Source organism: Polypterus senegalus, chromosome 1 (genome assembly GCF_016835505.1).
Source record: "Polypterus senegalus isolate Bchr_013 chromosome 1, ASM1683550v1, whole genome shotgun sequence".
In the NCBI taxonomy this organism is placed as follows: Eukaryota; Metazoa; Chordata; class Cladistia; order Polypteriformes; family Polypteridae; genus Polypterus; species Polypterus senegalus.
In genome coordinates, this window is record NC_053154.1 from 43727348 (window position 1) to 43751605 (window position 24258).

The 24258-nt window shown below is 38.1% G+C and overlaps 1 protein-coding gene across 1 annotated transcript; it reads left to right on the top strand.

The window, feature by feature from the left end:
* Positions 1-439: 439 nt before the first annotated feature.
* On the top strand, positions 440-23875 carry rerglb (RERG/RAS-like b). The gene is made up of 5 exons (XM_039740317.1): positions 440-660; positions 3082-3138; positions 13976-14049; positions 18749-18897; positions 23376-23875. Exons 1-5 carry the CDS (start codon positions 609-611, stop codon positions 23653-23655), a joined length of 612 nt encoding a protein of 203 aa, XP_039596251.1. The 5' UTR covers positions 440-608; the 3' UTR covers positions 23656-23875.
* The last annotated feature ends 383 nt before the right edge of the window (positions 23876-24258 follow it).

The window sequence follows — 24258 nt, forward strand, 5'->3', positions numbered from 1 at the left end:
CTATTGCTCCCTTGAACCCTCAGGTGCTAGCCTAGCCACTGCACAACCCTTTACATTTTTATAGACAATATATGTGGATTTTAGAAATGTGGACATGCCAGATGATGGTTTGCTGACCTATTTAGTGCTGCACCCAGTGCTGCTTGGGTAAGTGCCAGTTCCCAGCATGCCTGTAATGGTAAGGAAAAGAAACACTAGAGGATTAATTCATTTAAAAGGACTTCAAAAATGGTTTCACTTTGGCATTTCTTGTGGACCATTTGTAATTATTATTATTATTATTATTATTATTGGAATTATTAGTAACTGAGCCATGTGATGCGAAGAGCGTGTGATTACACCAAAGCTTTCAATCTTTCAGGAATCCCAAACAATTTGTAAATCTTTCCAGGCCGTCTGAAGTGAAGCAGCAGCACACCCAAACGTCTTCTGTGGGAGGAGAGCAGTTGGACTGTCATGTTTGTAATTTAGAGGCGCACAAGGTTTTATAAACGCGATCGAGCTTTTCCGTTCTTCAGTTCGATGAATAAGCATGTTTGCATTTCTTTCACCTGGAAAAAGAAAATAACAGACTCAATTCTTCCGCTCATTTCAAGGTGAAGGGGATTATGAATGATATCAAAGTTGCGCTTTTGGGGAGCGAAGGAGCCGGGAAGTCGGGTAAGAATGACATTGCGACTGCCGGATGATCAGGAAATAGAAACGTTAGTTTTCCCGAAATTACTGCGTAACCGAGTGTATTGCGACTGTAATCTTTTTAGGGTTAAATTTTCAACAAGAATAATGTCATAAACTTCTGAAACATCCCGCAGTTTATGTTTTCATTTAATAATAAATTCATTAGAACGCATCCTGATAAAACATGAACTCTCGTTTGTTGTTTAATTAATTCTTCGATTGTCCATAAATTAAAACAATAACTGCGCTTAATTCATTTTGACATGTGATGTTGATTTGGAAGATCAGAAGCGAACGTCCATTCATTCTGTGCGCCCACCTTGCGCAAATTAGGGACCGAAGGGGGAAAGTTGGGATATAAAAAAAGTTTGGTTTTTTTTCGTTTTTTACGTATTGTTTCTGTTACGTTTTCATTTACATATTAATATTTATGACGGCGCTCTCCGCAACTCTGATTTGGATTAAGCGGGGTTGAGACTGCTGACGAGCTATGATGGTCCATTACCGGCACTTAACTGCCTTTCGTTTGAACGTTCTACCTGTGGTGACATGAGTGCCAATTTTCCAATCTGTGCCAACGCCCGACGCGTCCAGTTTAGGTGTTCGGTTCAGCTCAGGAACTTTTTTGTCGCGTTGCTATTCATGATGCAAACTGGAATAAATAATTTCACTGTGTTAGTTAGATGTGGTAAACAAACCTTTAGTTTGATTATTTCTCGGTGCTTTTTTCGCATACAATATAAAAATTGTACTTTCCTTTTTGTTATAGAGAATGGCAAATGTGTACTAATGAAGCTTTCAAACAAACACTTCAACAATACATCCGAACAATCGATGTTTACTTTATATACAGTAGCACTAATAAAATAAAAATCAACGCAAGGAGCTGTACACACGAAACAGGATTGCTATGAAATATATAAGTATAGATGTATACCCCTGAACAGAATGAAGTAATACAAGTCATACACAACTGTAATGAGACATCGGTTCGAGAGCAGCATAATGAACCCCACTGGTGCAGGTCGCTGGGCGAGTGAAGGAACTGAAGGACCAAACCTGCTTCACCACCCGCCATTCAGACCAAACAGATAAATAAATAAACAGATCAGATTCTGGGAAAATGACACAGCCATTATTAATACATTGCAAACAAGACAAAAATCGTAAAGGTTCCATCCATTAGGCGGATAACAAAATGTTTTAACAGGCAATATTCATTACAACCGCTTATCCTCATTCAGTCTATGAATATCATGAATATTTCTGCAGCTTCATCAATTAAGAGTTAATTCCCTACAAGAGGAGGTGGGCATTCGAGTATCACCTAAAAGAAAGAGCTGTAGATACATGAAGTACTGCAGGAGATTATTTCAAGCAGGTGAAATTTTTTTAATCAAGTTTTTTCTTTTCTTTTTTTGATATTATGCCCTCTCAGAAAGAAGGATTTCTACAAAGTTAAAGGCAGACCACTACATATTTATGGAAGGCATTATATGTTATGAATGGATACTGAAGAGAAATATGAAAGTCGCTATATGCATTATAATAATAGAGACCAATAATGTAGATAGATAGATTGAAAAGGCAATATATAATAGATAGATAGATAGATGTGAAAGGCACTATAAGATACATAGGAAAGGCACTATATAATAGATAGATAGATAGATGTGAAAGGCACTATATGATAGATAGATAGATAGATAGGAAAGGCACTATAAAATAGATAGATAGATAGATGTGAAAGGCACTATATAATAGATAGATAAATGTGAAAGGCACTATATAATAGATAGATAGATAGGAAAGGCACAATATATTAGATAAATAGATAGACAGGAAAGGCACTATATATTAGATAGATAGATGTGAAAGGCACTATATAATAGATTCTTACTATTAATCACAATTTAATAATGACTTCCAGTACTTCAGTATTTATTTATGTGCTTATTGTACCACTACTTTAAATCTGATATTTTTCTATTTATTGAGTATATCTTTTGACATTGCTGACTGAATGGTCAACGACAAACTATAATCAGAGATACTTGAATGTACAGTTTGCTGTCTTTTATACCAAACTTCCCAGGGAAAGTTGAAGTTTTAATCCAAATTAATGGTGTTACCCGTTTTCAGGAAGCTCACCCTAGGACAGTGAGCTGCATACTTTTCTAAAAGATGATTTTGATGTGACATAGGAGTGTTGATCAGTGATTAGTGAGGGATCTTAAGCAGCACCTTGAAGCAGAGAGAGTGAGAGATAGAGGATGGTGAAGCAGCTGCTACTACATTAAACTCTAATGAGACTAAAATAACAATACTTATAATGTACATAAATTCATTCAAATGTTAGCACTGATTACTGATTCCTATGATATAATGGCTTTCTTTTTTTAGCTGTCCTGGTGCGTTTCTTAACAAAAAGATTCATTGGTGAATATGCATCAGATGCAAGTGAGTAATGCATTTTTTACACTTTGTTGTGTGTACTGTATTTGCATGAAACTGCTATTTTGTTGTTAGAAATTTCAAGTAAATTACCTTTAGGTGATGTTTTTGTAATTTAATGGATCTAGTTGACTTTAACTGCGGCAGGCTGGTGTCCTGCCCGGGGTTTGTTTCCTGCCTTGCCCCCTGTGTTGGCTGGGATAGGCAGACCCCCGTGATCCTGTAGTTGGGATATAGCAGGTTGGATAATGGATGGATTAATGGATGGATAGTTAACATAAATAGCCACTTTAAAGGAGAAGTGGAGTTTCTCAACACTGAGAATGTGGCCAGAGAATGAATGCTTTAAGACACGAATGGGAAGAAAAATGAAAATTACAAAGGAAGGAAGAGAGTCAACATAAACCTTTAGGGTCAAGGTCAGCCCTGTGTATCAGGTGGGGCGGTCTGGCTACTTGCCTACCCTTACAGTGCCACCAAAGCACTGCCCTACTCATTTCCCACCTCTGCCTTATCTTGGCCTATTCCCATCAAAATAGCCCTCTCCCCAAACTCTTCTCTTGACGCTACACTTAACTAAATCTCTAATTTGCTGAAGCTTTAACCATATCTGATGGCCCAGAATCACATCTAAGGTAGATATTCCTGTAGCCTCTAGAAGACTTCTGTATTCTCGTATTTACTGAAACAGGACTTCAGTGAGCCTCAGTTCTGCTCATTTGTTTTAAAGAAAGACAGCGGATTCCCACCCATTTAATCGAGGCACGTGTCATTTAATGGCCTGTGGATTCTCAGACTTCCTTCCAGACCTCCTTGGGTACCTCTATCATCTAAGGAGGCAGGTTAGCATCCTAGTTGAAAGAAGGTACCTTCAATATTCACTCTCAGTTTGAGTTAATGATCAGGCACCCTGAGGATCTGCACAGTTTTCTGTCTTTGAGTGTTGTGGAGACACCTCATTCTATTCCCTGTGTGCCATTCTTACTGTTTTGCAGTGGTTCCCTTATCTACTGTAGATCACATCTGGTTCACCACACTTGACAGGATCTTTTGCCACCCAGCAGCCTCTTCCTTTTCTTTTCTTTTGTTCCTCCCTCGTTCTGTCTATCTCTCTCACCCTGTTTTGGTAGCTTTCTTGGGTTTCTCATCACCCTAACCCTAACCTTAGTCAAACACTTGCTTATGGCAGTTTATTGCCTGCTGGGCATCCCTTAGTCTATTGGAAGGGTGTGCAAAATAATAATTGAAATATCATTTTTGTTGATCATTTTCCCATTCATTCAAGTCATATTACAGCTTTTATTTTAATGTGGTAAAATTTTCCCTCCGTCTGATTTTTTTTACATCTGGTAGCAATAGGAGCAAGGTCAGCACTGCATGGGAAGCCATTCTGCTGAAGGGTACTGAAGACGTGTTCACGTACATCAGGCTAGAAGGGGAACACTGACCCCAAATGTAGGGAGAACTTGCAAACTCCACATGGATGATATTGCAACTGGGAACTAAAACTGAGTTTAAACATACTGCTCCATGCTATTGTCATATAAACACAATTTATAAAATAATGTACAGCCATCAGTTTTAGTGAGTGGCTCTGATGCTAGGGATCTGCATTGGCAATCGGGAGGTTGCCGGTTCGAATCCCATAAAATGCCAAAAGGGTCTCTGCTCTGTTGGGCCCTTCAGTAAGGCCATTAACATGCAATTGCTCCGTCCTGGGTATGACGTTAATCTGCATCCAGCCCTGCATGTAGGCCCTCCAACCTGCAGGGAAAAACTTGGGGATTGGTGGCAGAATTGGCACTCTAGCCACCATATAAAAAACCTCACACTATTTCACTCCATCTGAACTTGTGTGGGCATGAAGTTTTACCCATTACATGGCCGTACTCGAGTCCTAATCTGGATCCTGAGTTGGTTTGTTGTATGGTGGGTGCAGCAAAGTGCTGTATCACTGTGTGCTCCTAACCTCCATCAGTTTAGGGGATCTGCATAATTTAGTCCCAGGGTTGCAGTAGTGAGAGCTCATCCAGGCTGCATTAAGCAGAAGTTACATATTCTGGAACACATTCTGGATGGGGCAGCAGCCCATAACTGAGCACACTTACACACTCAGGGATAATTTTGGCTGCTAGGATATCGAGAAACAAAAAACACAGGATTATTTGTATGAAAAACTCACCAAGAAACGAAAGAACACAACATAGTCCATTCTTTAGGAAGAGGGAAGTACAAGCCATAGCACCATCCCAATTGAAACTCCTGTTTGTGAGCTCAACCTGCAAAGGAGGCTGAATAATAAATGGCGTGTATACAGCATGTCCTTATGACTTGAGTGTAAGTGCCCTAGCAATATGTTAGTATTATATATAATATTACTACTTCTAGATATGGAAAATGCATTCAAAAGATTTACAGTTGAATATTTATTTGTCATATTATGTACATTTAAGTTTACAACCAATATAACAGTGAAAATAATATTATTCTAAAATGTATACTCTAACAGTGAGGCCTCAGTTCATGTAAACAGTAAGAACTGAGATTCTTTTCATTTATGGACATGGTACTTGTCAAGGATGCTGCCTGTCACTGATTCTTTTCCTATTGCAGACAAGCTACTTGACATTTACTTGTGTAATCAACTAGAAATTCTGAATATTGTGAAGAATGAACCTGCACAAAAATCTCTTGTCGACACAGAGCCTTTTAGATTAATTAGCCAGATTCATCACACAAACACAATCTTCCATTTCTTTTAGTATCTCAGTCAGTTAGTCATTTTCCAACCCGCTATATCCTAACACAGGGTCATGGGGGTCTACTGGAGCCAATCCCAGCCAACACAGGGTGCAAGGCGGGAAACAAACCTTGGGCAGGGCGCCAGCCCACTGCAGGGCATCTTTTAGTATGTGAATGTTATAAATTTTCTTAAAGGTAACCTGCATAACTTTCTTTATCTTTTGATAATATTGATGGTTAAAAGTGCGTTATCAATTAATAATGAAGATATAAGCTGCATCTGCAGACTCTACCAACAGATCTCAAAGTGTGTCTCCTAAATGATCTAAGGCAATGCAATGAGAGCATACATGCCATGCTTTATTGAACCGATAGTCTGTGCACAGGGTACTGCAAAAGTGTTTTACATTGTGACATTTTTCTTCAAATCCTACCTGCCTGGTTAAAGGGATGTTATCTGGTTTTATTGATCAAGTAATTTAATGTCCTTCCCCTACATGCCTTTGTAAAGAAGCTCACCTTTTACAGATGCAGGTCATGTTTTGTAATTAAAGGAATCAAAGTTCAGTATTGACATTTTGTCTGAAGGGTCTGAGTAGAGGACATGTCGTAGACTAACTTAAGCAGAGTTATAAAAAGCACCCTCTGACATTCACAAAATAGGATTCAGATGTTCACAGTGTTTAATTCTCCTGCAGTACTTTTAGTTATTTTTACTAAAAAGGCCAGAAATTCTCTCATATAAACTAAAAGTTAAGCTTATCTCCTTCACAGTTGGACCTTTTAAATAGAATCTCAGGTAACAAATGGAAGCCGGCCTTCAAGTATCTTTATCAATTGGTGTGAAGTATCTGTAACTCAGTGAAAAACTGTACATCACACACAACAGTTTCAACTAAGAGTACCCAGATTTATCCAGGACAAGTTCTGAAATGTGAACAGTGTCATCCAGTGCCTGCATCATAAGGTCTTGTGCTTTAATTTTGCATTCATAATTACTCCAAATCCTGATGATGTTACTTATGAGTACTAAATGATGGAACAACATTGTGCTTCAAAAAACCCTTTGTTTGCTCAATGTCTTATCTTCATCAGTTCCTCCTCTAAACTCAGTTGGAGAAGGATGACTTATTTTAACTTAAAATAAGAAAAACTTCAATTTTCTCTGTGGGGAACAGATCAAAGCTTTAAAAGTGTTGATTTTAAAATAACCAAGCTGGGCCTCTGTTAATCTGTTTGATGTCTTAATATCTAGGAAGGACTATTTTATATTGGGGTCTTCAGTCACATACAGGTTTTGGAGTTGGGTTGAAGGAGGGTATTGACAGTGAAGCGAAATATGAATCTATGGAATGTTGCACTGATTGTTTCCTTGATTGATTTGTATTCAGTTCACTGTATTGTAAATTATAAAGTCAGTCGGTCAATCAGCAAATTCAGTGTTAAGCAAATGTCTACTAGATTGTCTCCTGTTCATGTAACATCAGTTTGGAGAATCAGCATCATTCAGATGAAGAATGTACCTACATTCCTAAACCTATTCCAATGTATACTGAACGCAGATGTTGGATTATATGCACATGGAACTAAAATAGGCCCTGGGTAAGAAACTGGTCACCTTCATACAGTATTTATAATTTTGCTGCCAACGTCTGCTTTGAGACTTTGGAAGGAAATGGATAGCATTGAACTGACATTCACATAGCTAGATATGGAAAGATGGCGCACTACTGCTTCTTTATACAGTCATGAGATAGATAGGAAAGGCACAATATATTAGATAAATAGATAGACAGGAAAGGCACTAAGATTTTGAGGATGAGACAAATATTCTTTATCACAAAGTTTGATGTCTCAGTTTTTATGATGGCCATTTGCATATACTCCAGAATGTTATGGAGAGTGATCAGATGAAGTCCCTCTTTGCCATGAAAATGAACTTAACCCTGAAAAACCCATTTCCACTGCTTTTGTGAAGAAGGCTCCAGGGTGCCCAAGAAAGTCCAGCAAGCGCCAGGACCATCTCCTAAAGTTGATTCAGCTGCGGGATCAGGGCACCACCAGTGCAGAGCTTACTCAGGAATGGCAACAGGCAGGTGTGAGTGCATCTGCACGCACAGTGAGGCAAAGACTTTTGGAGGATGGTCTGGTGTCAAGAAGGGCAGCAAAGAAGCCACTTCTCTCCAAGAAAAACATCAGGGACAGAATGATATTCTGCAAAAGGTACAGGGATTGGACTGCTGAGGACTGGGGTGAAGTCATTTTCTCTGATGAATCCCCTTTCCGATTGTTTGGGTCATCCGGAAAAAAAAGGTGAGCGCCACCATCAATCCTGTGTCATGCCAACAGTAAAGTTTCCTGAGACTATTCATCTGTGGCCAAGGAAGTGCACTGACTCTCACAGTTTTGACAAAAAAAAAACATCCATGAATAAAGAATGGGACCAAAAGATCCTCTGAGAGCAACTTCTCCCAACCATCCAAGAACAGTTTGGTGACAGACAATGCCTTTTTCAGCATGATGGAGCACCGTGCCATAAGGCAAAAAAGATAACTAAGTGGCTCGGGGAACAAAACATTGAAATTTTGGGTTCATGGCCAGGAAACTCCCCAGACCTTAATCCCATTGAGAACTTGTGGCCAGTCCTCAAGAGGTGGGTGGACAAACTAAAACCCACAAATTTTGACAAGCACCAAGCATTGATTATGTAAGAATGGGCTGCCATCAGTCAGAATTTTTCCCAGAAGTTCATTGACAGGATGCCAGGGCGAATTGCAGTGGTCTTGAAAAAGAAGGGCCAACACTGCAAATATTGACTCTTAGCATAAACTTAATGTAATTGTCAATAAAAGCCTTTGAAACTTGTGAAATGCTTGTAAGTATACTTCAGTGTACCATAGAAACATCTGACAAAAAGATCTAAAAACACTGAAGCAGCAAAATTTGTGAAAACCAATACTTGTGGTCATTCTCACACCTTCTGGGCACAACTGTACACTCTAGTTTGTGAAGCAGTGTTTACAAGTTGCTGTCAACATAGAAAAATCTGAGGGTTCTACCAGAAATGTGGTGTCAGGACAAGGAAACAGAAATGCTGATCAATCACACATTTACAGATCATAGATATCCTCACTGTATAAATATAAGGAAAGAGCATAGCATTGAGACCCGTATATGGATATTACATGTGTGGCATCTGAACAACTTCTAAAATATACAATTTTACACTAAAAAGTTCTTCCATTAAAAACAAGTTAGCGCCTTCACTAGAATCATCTTTATGAAAATTTACAGTCTCTCTATTTGTCAGCTATAGACTTTCTACTTTGTAGTATCAATACTGAAGAAGCAAGCATCACTGGACTATATTAACATTTTAGAATTTATTGAATTTATTTAAATTAATATACTGGAGTGGATCTTGCCTTTTGGCTAATGAGACATATGCAGGCTAGAAGATGGATGGATGGATGGATAACCTGGAACAATGCGGGGAACAGAATCTTAAATCTAGATTCCCCGATATTTCATGGAAGTCAGTTCTAGATAGAGGACATTATTCATCAACTTGCAGGAGATCTGGTTTAACTATAATCTGGTTTATTTCTCTCTTGTAGTTTATCAGAAATATACCCTGGATTAAAGTCTATTTGTAGGAGATGTTTTCAGCTTGCAACCTTTAACACATGTTTTGACTATGTCCCCTACTGAATTATACTTTTCAGCCATTGTCAGTGAGGCAGTTATCACAAAGTCTCATCGTTGAATTTTCATTTCTCAGGTTAATGGCATACCAAAAATTTGTGCTAATTTGTACTTGTGTGCCATATCGGTTTTCTTCATTCGATAAATTCTAACATGACATCACCCATTCCAAAGACTTCAATCAGACAAATCTCAGTTTGTGCAGGGAAAGCTAAAACAGCACGTCAACTAAACAGTTTCATTCCACACGCAGTTATTCTTGCTAATCAGGACTGAGCTTCTACTCAGTATCCATGCATATTTGCACACTAGACTGTCTGGACATTTTAATCGTACTATTTCTTTATTTTTTTGTATTGCCGTTTGTATGCTGCATCATATTTTATCATTTTATATTTTATTTTCTTATATTTATCTTTTCTATTCTGTGTTGTTCTTGTATGTTGCACCACTACTATCAAGATAAATTCCTCGCACACATTAAGTACCTGGCCAATAAAATGAATTCAGATTCTGGTGACGGCTGTAGTACAATAAGAAAATTATGTTATATTACTTATATTTATTGAAAATTTTTATTTGCATTGCAAGAAACAATTCAACAGCTTTTCAGTTTATGGCAGCTCCTCAGTGATGTGACCCTCAATTTGCACCATTTTCAGCAATCAGTGAACACAGCTTTGTTAACAGCAGTGCAGTTCCATAGCCACTAGGCCAGTGATGAGCAACGTCAGTCCTAAAGGGCTGCGGTACCTGCAGGTTTTTCTTCATGCCCAGTTGCTAAATTAGAAACAATCCTAGCTAATAATTTAATTCCATGGCTTGTTAGTGTTTTAACTCTGCAATATCATTTTATTTTTATATTGTAGATTTTCTCCTTTCTAAGGATATAATCCAAATAAATTGAAGCTTAAAGCAAACGAGTATTTCACAGTCCTTTACTTTCTTTCTCTTCACATTCCATCCAAGTACTTTGTTGAAGCAAATAGTGCACAATTAATACACGCGGGTATAAATGGAAACAAGTTAGATGAAGAACTGCTGGTGCTTTTGTCATTTGCATCCTATTGCTAATAAGGTGCAATTAAAAACAATGAGTGTAGCTGGCTAAGACTAAAATAAGCAATAAGGTTTCAAAATCTTAACAAGCAAGAAATTTAACAGAAAATTGTCACTTGACCAGTGACATAATTAATTTCTTATTTAGTAACTGTATTTGAACAAAAACTTGTGGCCACTGCGGCCCTCCAGGACCATTGTTGCTCACCACTGCAATGGACCATGCTGCCTGTTATAAAACAGAAAGCAGCGAAAAACCATGAAAATACAAACAATTCAATATCGCTGCATTTCAGACCTCATGATAGAAAATATGAGTTATAATTGATAATGAATAACTTGCGTAATGTACAAAAATTTGATGCATAATTTCACTTTTTCTAATCTTGTGGAAGTTTTATTGCCCTGGATTATTTGGTGTAACTGCAACATCATTTATGTTTTCATGATGGAATTATAGTATGTCTATTGGAAAGATGTATCCTTTTGCATTTTAACTCTTTAGGGCAAATTGCATTACATCCATAGAGTGATACCTGTAAGTATGATAAACAACTCAACTGTTGTGTTGTATTTTGTCCCTTGAAGGAAACCCCAACAGGAATACACAGATAGAGTTAGACCACCCAGGGTAAATGGCAGCTACTACTACCTAAAAGGAAAAGGATTTCTCTGACAGTCATTCTTTATTCTAAAAGCATACCAAGGGCACAAATTAACTGGAGAATCTGAAGAGCAGAGTTCAAAAGGTTTGAATCTAGTTAATGTGGCGAAAATAAAAGGGAGTTGGTGACAAGCACATATATGACACCTCCATTGTAATGTGTAAAGTAAATACCCATCAGTTATCAAAGCCACTCACTCTATGTCAGCTTTGAGGAAGTGAAGGGAACAGTCAGGGCCAATTGCTAAGATTCTTATTTCTAAGCACAATGTGTCCATTGTAAAATAAGAGACAAAAAGGTGGTTAAGGTTTGAGGTGCCTGATGGGTAAATCCCACTTATTTTGCATGTTGTTGGTAGGGTGTCCCCAAACTTTCTATTGTGAGCGAGTATTGTATGTGTGTAGAGCCAGTTGCTTTCTAATGTTGATTCTAAAGATGAATAAAGTTGTGGATGATTGAGTCTTTATACTGTAAATGTTTCACCAGTGGGAAGATTCAGGTTTGAGTCATTGTTCTTTTTTGGGTTAGGGATTTCTTGTGGAGGAAACAGATAGACACCTAAGTGTTTCAGTTTTAGCCACAAAGCGTTCCTGTGTTCATTTTAACTTAGTCTATATAAGTCTAGGACAAATATCAGATTAATTGCATTTAGCTCATTTTGTTACAGAGAAAACATTTAATTGTGTTATAAGTGTGAACGGGATAACCACCAGACAGTAACAGAGACTACTAAGGAGGTATTTAATGATGTGGAAATTGTAGAGGGAGATGTTTAGATTAAAGAGGCTAATATCTGACAAATCACCAGAATAACCACAAGATCACTAAATAACATATATCCTTGAATGATTAATTAGGTTTTTGAATGCATATATAAACCCTAGACATATATTTTTCAAAAGTGTTGGAAAATAGGAAATATTTTGGTTATATTAAAAGAGTGATCAGGTAGATAAAAGGAACTGTAAACAAGTAAGCTTGACATGTGTCACATGTAAACTATTGGAAAAAATATTAAGGAGAAGACTGATCATCACTTGAAAAGAACAGGAGTTTTAGGGAATAGTAAATATGGGTTTCGACTGGTGGAGATCATGTTTTACTAATATGCTGAAATTCAATGAAGAAGCATACGATCAGAGAGGTGCTTGGATATAGATCTGTGGCAGATGAAAGTTAATGTAGATAAATGTAAAGCATTGCACCTAGAAAGGAGAAATGTTAGATGTGAATACACAATGGGATATTTAAAACATGATAGCACATCTCATGAGAAGGATTTAGTTGTCATATCGGAGTTGTCACTCTCTACAACCAGTGCAGAGAAGCAATCAAGACATCTAATAGAATCTTAGATTATATACCTCGATGTGTGGCGTACAAGTCATAGGAGGTTATGCTTAAGTTATGTAACGTACTAGCTAAGGTTCACCTGGAGTACAGTGTTTAGTTATGGTCTCCATTTTACAAAAAAGAAATTGCAGTGCTAGAGAAAGTCCAGAGGATTAATAATAATAATAATTCTTTACATTGATATAGTGCTTTTTTCACTACTCAAAGAGCTTTTTATACAGTTAGTGGAGAGCCACTTCAACCACCACCCACCTGGATGATGTGATGGCAGCCATTTTGCGTCAGTATGTTCACCACACATTAGCTGTTAGGTGGTGAAAGGATGAGAGATAATTAGCCAATTAGAAACAGGGGATGATTAGGGGGCCATAATGATTAGGTGATGGTGGGCAATTTAGACAGGACATTGGTATATACCTTATTCTTTAGATAGAGATAGATAGATACTTTATTAATCCCAAGGGGAAATTCACAATGATGGATGCCCAGAGATCTTTCATGACCACAGAGAGTCAGGACCTCGGTTTTATGTCTCATCCAAAGGTCAATGCCATTTTTACAGCATAGTGTCCCTGTCACTGTACTGGGGCATAGGGATCCACATTCAGACCACAGGGTAAGCGCTCCCTGCTGGCCTCACCAACACCTCTTCCAGCAGCAACCCCTGCTTTTCCTGGTTGGTCTCCAAGTACTGGCCGGACCTGAACATGCTTAGCTTCTGGTGGATGACCTGTTCTGAAGTGCATGTGGTATCGCTACTGACTAGGCTAATTCTGGGACTGACAGGTATGAGCTATGAGAACAGATTGAACGAGTTGAACCTTTTCAATTTAAGCAAATGGAAATTAAGAGGTGACATGATGAAAGTGTTTTAAATTATTAAAGGAGTCACCACACTGGATCCTCCTAATAAGATTATCGATTTTGTTGAGCTGAATAGCCTGTTCTTATTACCATTATTCTAAAGATCACTAAAGTATCTCTATAAATTGTAGCTGACAATTATGCATAAAGTACAAATACTTCCTATACATGTCCTATACTTTTAATGGCTACAACTGTAAACCCTCCAGTGTGATGATAGGATTCCACAGCCTTTGTGACCTGAAATGAAACAAGGAACACAGTGAGGGAATTTGTGGCATATAGAGTCTTTTTTGCATTTTGTATTTCCTTACTAAGACATACTATAGAAAATGCATTTAGATTATGCAACATACTGTAATTTGTTTTACTCATTTTTAAAAATCGAACATACATGTCTGCAAAGTCTTTTTTTTATAACATGGTATTGATTCTTTAACTTTTCTATTTTGTAGGTTCCTTATACCATAAAAGACTTTCAGTTGATGGCAGGCAGTTGAATCTAGAAGTGTATGACCCAAGCCCCAGGGTAAGTAAGATCTGATCACTATTTTTCATCTCTTCATAGTGCTTTACAAAAGCAGGCAAAACAGTGTGCAGCTGGAATCTGTAAAACAGGTAAAGGTAAAATGGTAATTCTGACCTTTGTGTATAAGGCCACTTGCTGGAGAGACTCAATAGTGTAACACTCTCTTTTAAAATTCCATTATGTTTTGAGAAATCATTCTGTACTGTCATGGCACAAGTGTGGAAGAACCAAATCTGATGCCTGTTAGGTTACTACTGTGCAAACAGCTTTAGGCATATCCAAGTCTTTGCAAGTGGGGCCATTCAAGAGTGGTTGACAATGTTATTAATAAGTGAATTTAGCGGAACAGAAAAATGAAGAAAAAAAAAACTAGTTCTAAACTGATCATTGAAAAATAAATAAATACAATGGAATAGTGGAGAATGTAGATAAAGTGCAAGATAAGTGCAAATGTAAAATCTACGTGACTTAAAAACAGTAAAATGTATTTCAAACATGGAAAAATGCATTGAAACTAAGACGTGGAAGACTCAATGGCTAACTGCTAAGTGATGGACTGGAGGCAGGTGAGCATTTTGTTTTGTTAGACAAGCTTAAATTAACCTCAGGTGATGGCTGTATTACTGAAGTTGAAAATCAATAGAAAGAAGAAGGCATAATCAGTTGCACTGGCTCAGGGCATTGCATACCTGTATGTCTCAGCCAAGACCAACTTGCTATTTTATTTCCAGATAACTTCTTTCTATAGATTGCCAGAAAGCAATCACACTGGAGTGTTAAAATTGATGTGCATTAAAATCTGAATGTTTAGAAGCACCATTATCAAAAACCAGATGTCTAAACCATAAAGAAATCTAAATATGAATTTGTATTAATCATTAGTAAAAGGATATGATTATCACCACAACCAAGACACTACAACTGCTAACTGAGTTGAGAGGTTCAGTGCTTTAAATTGTTAGCCAGAAAACTGACACTAAAAGCAAAAAATTGTGGTGTAAAACGGGGTTGCCATCTCCAGTCCTGGAGGACCACCGTGACTGTAGGTTTTCATTCTAACCCTTTTCAGTATGAGTGACCTGTTTTTGCTGCTGATTAACGTCTTTTAAACTAATTTTGATTGATTTGCTCTTGAAGACTCAAACCCCTTAATTGTTTCTTCCTCCTTAATTAGCAGCCAAACAATAATGAGATACAAAATAAGCCAAAACAACTGGTGTCCATCATACAATATCTGAAAATAAAGAAAGATGAAGGTCTGAGGAATGTTGATCTGCTCAGATCCCCAAAACATTTAGTACTCTTAGAAAAGAGAAAATCAACAAGTTCAGAAATGTGTGCTAGTGCACCACAAGAGCAGCAACAATCCACAAAATTAAAGAGCAGGTTTAATTAACAACAGGAATTGGCACTTCATTAGGCAACTGGTTGGAATGAAATCGGTTGGAGTTTGAGGCCCTGACTTAGTTGGTCTTCAGTTGGCTCACTCACTTCACATTTCATTTCTGTTTGGGTGCCATATAAGGAAAGAAATGAAGCAATTCAGGGGAACGATGAAGAAATTCAGGAGAACAAATCTTAAAAAAGCAATTCAATTATAATGTATTCACAAGAAGTTAATTAACAGCACAAACAGGGCACTCAATTAAAAAGGGTTAGAATGAAAACCTACAGCCACGGTGGTCCTCCAGGACCGAATTTGGTGACCCCTGGTGTAAAACACTTAAAATTACACAAAATAAAATTATATTTTTCTTAAACTAAATTATTTATACCAAACATAAGCATTCAAGGCGTAAGCATTCAAAATATCCATAACAGGTGAATAGAAAAAAGTATAAGCAGAGTAATGCAAATTTCTAATAAAATGTCCCAGTTCTTAACAACTATCAGAGCATCTTTGTCAATATTTAATGAAAAATTTAAGGTACATGGTTCAAAAAGCACATCTGGTAAATGGAAAAAGAAATCCACCATTAACAGAGGAACAAAGACCACAAACATACTGTACATCAAGGAGAAGCACAAAAGTCTGCTACTAAGAGTGAATGCCACTACAAGGTAGTTGTGGCAGCAGGTGTCTTGCATAGTATAGTGCTGATTCAATCAAGCCAACACACGAGGTGTACACCACAAGAACTGGAGTAAAGAAGTGAAGATAAAGCAATAAAACAAGACAAAAAGTAACCCAAGATCATGCAAGGTAGCAAAACTAACAGAAAACAGGGCTACCATTCAGGCAAACATGGCAATCAAGCTCAGGTCAGAAAAGGGTACATTTACCTTTCACTAAAAATGGTCAGAAAATAAAAAATGAAAAGACAACACATAAATCATTGTGAAAGGGTGCAGTAAAATGGTGCAAAACATGAAAAGCTAGAGATGTTGCTCCATAATCTAGTCATTGAGAACAACAACAACAACAACAACATTTATTTATATAGCACATTTTCATACAAACAGTAGCTCAAAGTGCTTTACATATTAAAGAATAGAAAAATGAAAGACACAATTATAAAACAAAATAAATCAACATTAACATCGAATAAGAGTAAGGTTCAATGGCCAGGGGACAAAAAAAACAAAAAAAACTCCAGACGGCTGGAGAAAAAATAAAATCTGTAGGGATTCCAGACCATGAGACCGCCCAGTCCCCTCTGGGCATTCTACCTAACATAAATGAAACAGTCCTCTTTGGATTTAGGATTCTCACGGAAGGGCTTGATGATGATGATGGTCAAGTAGACTTCTGCCTTTTAATCCGTCCATCATTGTTTGAGCTTCATGAAGCTTTGAGTAGGTGGTGGTGGTGCAGGCCACCACCACAAAGAAACCGGAAAAAGAAACAGAAAAGAGAGTAGGTGTCAGTACCGATTTTAGAGCCGCCATGAATAGTTATTTTGAGGAAATTGAACATATAGAGTATCAGGATTAAGTTAAATTACGATTAAAATGAAGTTATAAAAGGCCATGTTAAAGTAATGTGTTTTCAGCAGTGTTTTAAAGTGCTCTACTGTATCAGCCTGGCGAATTCCTATTGGCAGGCTATTCCAGATTTTAGGTGCATAGCAGCAGAAGGCCGCCTCACCACTTCTTTTAAGTTTTGTTCTTGGAATTCTAAGGAGACACTCATTTGAGGATCTGAGGTTACGATTTGGAATATAAGGTGTCAGACATTCCGATATATAAGATGGGGTGAGATTATTTAAGGCTTTATAAACCATAAGCAGAATTTTAAAGTCAATTCTGAATGACACAGGTAACCAGTGTAGTGACATTAAAACTGGAGAAATGTGTTCGGATTTTCTTTTCCTAGTTAGGATTCTAGCAGCTGCATTCTGCACTAGTTGCAAACGATTTATATCTTTTTTGGGTAGTCCTGAGAGGAGTGCGTTACAGTAATCTAGTCGACTGAAAACAAGCGCGTGAACTAATTTCTCAGCATCTTTCAGTGATATAAGAGGTCTAACTTTACTTATGTTTCTTAAGTGAAAAAATGCTGTCCTAATGATCTGATTAATATGTGATTTAAAATTCAGATTACAGTCAACAATCACCCCTAAGCTTTTTACCTCCATCTTGACTTTTAATCCTAATGTATCCAGTTTATTTCTAATAGCCTCATTGTATCCATTATTGCTGATCACAAAATTTCAGTTTTCTCTTTATTTAACTTGAGAAAATTACTATTCATCCATTCTGAGATACAAGTCAGACATTCTGTTAGTGAATCAAGAGAATCAGGGTCATCAGGAGCTATTGATAAGTACAGCTGTGTGTCATCAGCATAGCTGTGGTAGCTCACGTTGTGCCCTGAGATAATCTGACCTAACGGAAGCATGTAGATTGAGAATAACAGCGGACCCAGGATAGAGCCTTGTGGAACACCATATTGGATATCATGTGTCTTCGAGTTGTAGTTCCCACAACTAACAAAAAATTTTCTCCCTGTCAGGTAGGATTCAAACCAATTTAAGACTGTGCCAGAGAGGCCCACCCATTGACTAAGGCGATTTCTAAGAATGTTGTGATCAATGGTGTCAAATGCAGCACTCAGATCTAAGAGGATGAGAACAGATAAATGGCCTCTGTCTGCATTTACCCACAAGTCATTTACTACTTTAACGAGTGCAGTTTCTGTGCTGTGATTTGTTCTAAAACCCGACTGAAATTTATCAAGAATAGCATGTTTATTTAGGTGGTCATTTAACTGCATAATGACTGCCTTCTCCAGAACTTTACTTAAGAAAGGCAGGTTAGAGATGGGTCTAAAATTTTCAAGAGCTGAGGGGTCGAGATTATGTTTCTTAAGTAGGGGTTTAACTACAGCAGACTGATGTGATTGTGGCGTTATTGTCTTTGCCAAGCAACAGTAGTTCTGGTTAGCCGTAAGAGGTGTGGCATCTTTGGGTACAAAATATTACATAACTAAAACCATACAGACTCCTGGCAGAGTACACTGTAACTAGGAATAAAGATGAGGTCCTAACATGGAGAGGTGCTGCGCTCTCTTCTGTACTCCCATATACATGATCAGTTTAATTCACTTACATGATTTATAAAAGTGTGAGTGGCAAAATAAGTCACTCAAAAACTGAAATAACTCTAAAATGGCTCACTTCACCAGATCTAGTAAATATCAATATAGGTATAATGCCTCAGACTGCAGTGCTTTGCAAAAAACTGTTTTTTTTTCCAGAATGGTGAAAAACAATGCATCTTAGAAGAACTATTGGAATGGGCCGATGGATTTATAGTGGTTTATAACATCAGTGACCGTGCCTCCTTTATCGCTGCCAAAGAAATTGTGCACCAGATCAAGACAACCCTAATGGATGTCTCTAAAGGGTAAGTCACATTACTCATTTGGTATGTAAAATACCAGGGCAAACAAGAAAAGAGTTGGCTCTTTATGACTGCATTCCTTTGGCTGTGCATGGAAACTCTGCTTTTAGATATCAGTCAGCATGGGGCTGGTTGGCTTTAAGCTTAAAAAATGTCACATTAAGAGCCAAATTCTGCATTTTTTTAATAAACGCTCTCTCCATTTTGAAAGTCCTGTTGTGTGTTCATTTATACAGTATATCTACAAAGGTCTGTTTTTCATTATTCTCCAGTAATAGTCACACAAGACACTCATCCCAACTTCTAACAATTTTTGCATTGTTTGAAAGGAGAAAGGAAAACAGAGCCTTTGCTTTTTAAAACACAAAATCTGTGATCACATTGCACTTAATTTAAAACGTTTTAAAAATGTACAAAATAGCATCAGGAACAAAGTAAGAAAAGGAAAGAAAAGGAGAGCTCATGGAAAGGGGAGGAAAGATAAGAGAGGAACTACTGGGGAGAAGTCTGGGCAGACGATGTGTTCAATATGTTCAAGAAGTTTAGCAATGTAACAGCGTGGATCACGGTATGACAGATATTCAGAGGCATGGATATTTAAAAAGTAAGAGAGAGACCAGATGGATGCATTTGAAAAATGAACACGAGCTACCATGGAAATAAACCAGTGGCATGACCATTAGACACAAGAATACATCATGCAAATTGCAGATGTTCTCGGAAAGCTTTTGAAGAGCGTTCTAAAACATACATTAACAAGGAATAACTCATTCTGCAAGGAGAAAATCTAGCAGGCGAAGTACTCAAGAGAAAGTCAAAAGGAAAGAGATGAACTGGAAAATGTTATCAAGTGGTATGGCTAGAAAAAACCTGTGGATGACAGGGGGCACTCTTAAACCAGATAATGTGCAAAAGGGAAATATAAAATTAACAAATGACAAGGAGTACAAAACTAAGGAAAACAAATACCCAGATGTAATAACTAGATCTCCACTTTCAAAATAAAAAACCCCACCATGCCAAGGACTCTTTCTTCTCCCTTTCCAGTTGAGCTCCAATCACCAATAAGACTCCTCACTCAAAACTTGCAAGGAAATCGTGAAGGTAACATCCAGAGTCAGGAATGCGATCTGAAACTCCTTCAGCCATTCCCCTTGAACTATTCCTGCTGCCCCTGTTGTCTCCACACGCATCAGGCCCTAGAAACATTTAAATAAATTAGTTAGCCTGACCACCATAATATGTGCCAGGGGACAGGTATACTGCTTAAGAATGGGGATACCCATCAGACTGAGGCTTTTCCCATAATATATTGTTGTTTTATGCTTGCCTTTTTGCCCCTAATGTAGATGCATTAGGGTGCTCTTAACACACACAAGGGTTATTGCCCTTCTGCCTGTACTTCAAGAAGGTTTCTACCATGGCTAAATCTATTAATATTTCCAGCGCTGTCTTTCTTAATATCATATAAATGACCCCCTGACCACCCACCTCTCTGAAATATCAGTTCTGGCACTTCTCTACAGTTCTCATATACAGTGGGTATGGAAAGTATTCAGACCCCCTTTAATTTTTCACTCTTTGTTATATTGCAGCCATTTGCTAAAATCATTTAAATTAAATTTTTCCCTCATTAATGTACACACAGCAGCCCATATTGACAGACAAAAAAAAGAATTTTTGAAATTGTTGCAGATTTATTAAAAAAGAAAAACAGAAATATCACATGGTCCTAAGTATTCAGACCCTTTGCTCAGTATTTAGTAGAAGCACCCTTTTGAGCTAATACAGCCACGAGTCTTCTTGGGAAAGATGGTGGACAGACATTTTTAGGTCTCTCCAGAAATGCTCAATTGGGTTTAAGTCAGGGCTCAGGCTGGGCCATTCAAGAACAGTCACAGAGTTGTTGTGAAGCCACTCCTTCGTTATTTTAGTTGTGTGCTTAGGGTCATTGTCTTGTTGGAAGGTAAACCTTCAGCCCAGTCTGAGGTCCTTAGCACTCTGGAGAAGGTTTTTGTCCAGGATATCCCTGTACTTGGCCGCATTAATCTTTCTCTGCAGCTGAAAAACACCCCCACAGCATGATGCTGCCACCGCCATGCTTCACTGTGGAGACTGTATTGGACAAGTGATGAGCAGTGCCTGGTTGTCTCCACACATACCACTTAGAATTAAGGCCAAAAAGTTCTATCTTGGAGTTTGCTAAAAGACACCTGAAGGACTCTGAGATGGTGAGAAATAAGATTCTCTGGTCTAATGAGACCAAGATAGAACTTTTTGGCCTTAATTGTAAGCGGTATGTGTGGAGACAACCAGGCACTGCTCATCACTTGTCCAATACAGTCCCCACAGTGAAGCATGGCGGTGGCAGCATCATGCTGTGGGGGTGTTTTTCAGTTGCAGAGACAGGACGACTGGTTTCAATCGAGGGAAAGATGAATGCGGCCAAGTACAGGGATATCCTGGACAAAAACCTTCTCCAGAGTGCTAAGGACCTCAGACTGGACCGAAGGTTTACCTTCCAACAAGACAATGACCCTAAGCACACAGCTAAAATAACGAAGGAGTGGCTTCACAACAACTCTGTGACTGTTCTTGAATGACCCAGCCAGAGCCCTGACTTAAACCCAATTGAGCATCTCTGGAGAGACCTAAAAATGGCTGTCCACCAACGTTTACCATCCAACCTGACAGAACTGCAAGGAGGAATGGCAGAGGATCCCCAAATCCAGGTGTGAAAAACTTGTTGCATCTTTCCCAAGAAGACTCATGGCTGTATTAGCTCAAAAGGGTGCTTCTACTAAATACTGAGCAAAGGGTCTGAATACTTAGGACCATGTGATATTTCAGTTTTTCTTTTTTAATACATCTGCAACAATTACAAAAATTATTTTTTTGTCTGTCAATATGGGGTGCTGTGTGTACATTAATGAGGAAAAAAATTAATTTAAATTATTTTAGCAAATGGCTGAAATATAACAAAGAGTGAAAAATTGAAGGGGGTCTGAATAATTTCCGTACCCACTGTACATGGTCATGAAGTACAGGAAGCAGTTTTTGGAACACTACAGACCTGTGATATAATTCAGTATAATCATTTGACCTGAGACACAATTTTAGCAAATACACACAATGATGTCATATAAATGATAATTTAGCATTCATCCCCAAATCTTTAAAGAATAAGAATATAAAAAGTAAAAACCTATTACCAGAAATATATTACCATTTGTTTGGGCTAAAAATAAGGGGTCTAATGGTATACGAGGACAGAAAGGGTAAGGATATCACCAGGATGACAAATTTCAAGAAGAAATCCCACCGAAAACCTCTAGAGAAGACAGGGAGCAACAATGGCAGTAAAAAGGAAAGGTTCTGTGTATACCTTTGTGGGAGCACATGGGGTGTTGTGGGCACTTCATCATGTAAGTGTCTTTCATGCCCTGACATTAGGCAGGGGTACCACCAAGAGAGAAAGAGGGAGGTGGTCTAGGTTGAAGCATTCAATGCTAACCTACGACACCAGAGCAGGTAACACAGCAAAAAGAAAGCGAGATCAAAGAGAAAAAATATGAGGTGATAACACCACATCATCTTCTAGAGTGAGCATGGTCCCACAGTGATCAATGAATGATTTGAAAAGGATGACAGCAATGTCACCATCCCAGTCCCCACTTCAAATGGTATATAGTGAAACGTCTGGAGAATCATCTAAGGCAGTATTTTAGAACAGTTTTAAAAACACAGATGATAGTTTCTCATGGAAGAATTGTGTTGCATTCCTCCCGTGCAATTCCAGACACATGTAGAGAACTCTTAGACAACTTACGGGAACTATGTGCTGCCAACTGAAAGGCTGAAAAGTAACAACTAGCCTCCATCCACTCCTCATTGTCCTCATTTTTACAAGAACATGTGTTTCCACTCCTGCTTTGGAACAGCATACCCCCTTATATTGACCAGGAGACTGCAGCATTTACCAACCTGTACAAGAGCATCACTGGCACACGTTCAGTCGTCTGCTGTCTAGCACCCTGGAGGCACATACAGTATAACACTTCCTTCGAAGTGGCAGCTCACTTTCTCTGTACTGGTATCCTTGTTTATTTCACTTTTTGAGATGCCTGATATAGTGACAGGGTCTACCATGGAGCATTGGCATACTGATAAGCATGTTCAGTTTTGTTCTCACTGTTACGGCTCTGCTGACCTTTGTCCTTTTTTAATGCCAATATTTTGCTCACTGAATAACTCATCACACACTGCATATATTATAACTGCAAAAAAATTATTTTGAGGATAAATTTCTGTTAAGAGAAATTTGTCATCTTTGCCCTTTACCAATTATCCTCTCCTTGCAAATTTACCACCTTAGCACTTAAATGTAATTAGTTGCAGATGTGTAAATAAACCTTAGACAGTTTCATCCTTTTTTGAATGTACTTCATTTCTAATGTCAGTCTCTCATTTCTCCTTCCTAGTGAAGTGCCCATTTATCTAATTGGAAACAAGCAGGATCTTTGCCATGCCAGACAGGTCTTTGAAGAAGAAGCTCGCTTACTTGCCATGGAAAACAAATGCCAATTTCAGGAAGTCTCTGCTGCCGAACAATATCAGGAAATCTTTAGCATGTTCATAAACCTGATGCGGCACATAATGGAGCGGCTGAAGTACAGAGCAGACCGGAGGAGATACAGTGGTTCAAAATCTATGGTCAAACTCATAAATAATGTTTTTGGTAGAAGAAGAAAGTCAGTGTGAATCTGATGTAAGACATGAACAGTTCCTGCAAGTTTTTGAAAAAGGGAAGTGAGAAGCAGGCATGGCAAAGATGTAAAAGATGCCATTTTTTGTAGGTAGTGAATCAACTGTTAAGTTTTCTTGACTATGCAGTTTTTTACACAAATTAGACTTGTAAAAAGTTTGTTAATGTACGTTCATTAATCTCCACTTTTTTCTTGTTTTGATTAAAGCATTAATATATTTATTGCAGCACCCCAAATACAACCATAGCTACACAAGTCTTGGGTTCAAACAAGTGATCTATTGTGCAAAAATACCTTTTACAGACTTCTTCAAAGGTTGTACAGGCACAATTATGGCACTATTTCCAACCTTTTTCCCAACAGACAGACGCCATGGACACAAGTTAAAAGCACTAAGAAGTACTTTAAATATCTTCTTCTTTTCCTTCCATGCCTCCAAAGCACCGCAGCCACAATAAAGACAATGTATAACCACAATAATCACAATATTCTCCCCTCCACACCTCCCAGCAAGATCTGTCACACTCCTCCCGAATCCGGCTCGCTTGCTGGGTCTCCAACAGTTCTTTATATAGTCCTTGACCCGGAAGTGCTTCCT

Coding starts and splice junctions, on each gene's coding strand:
- rerglb (XM_039740317.1), top strand. CDS start 609: ATGAATGATATCAAAGTTGCGCTTTTGGGGAGCGAAGGAGCCGGGAAG. Junction 661..3,081: donor CGAAGGAGCCGGGAAGTCGG/GTAAGAATGACA, acceptor TTCTTTTTTTAG/CTGTCCTGGTGCGTTTCTTA. Junction 18,898..23,375: donor CTAATGGATGTCTCTAAAGG/GTAAGTCACATT, acceptor TCTCCTTCCTAG/TGAAGTGCCCATTTATCTAA.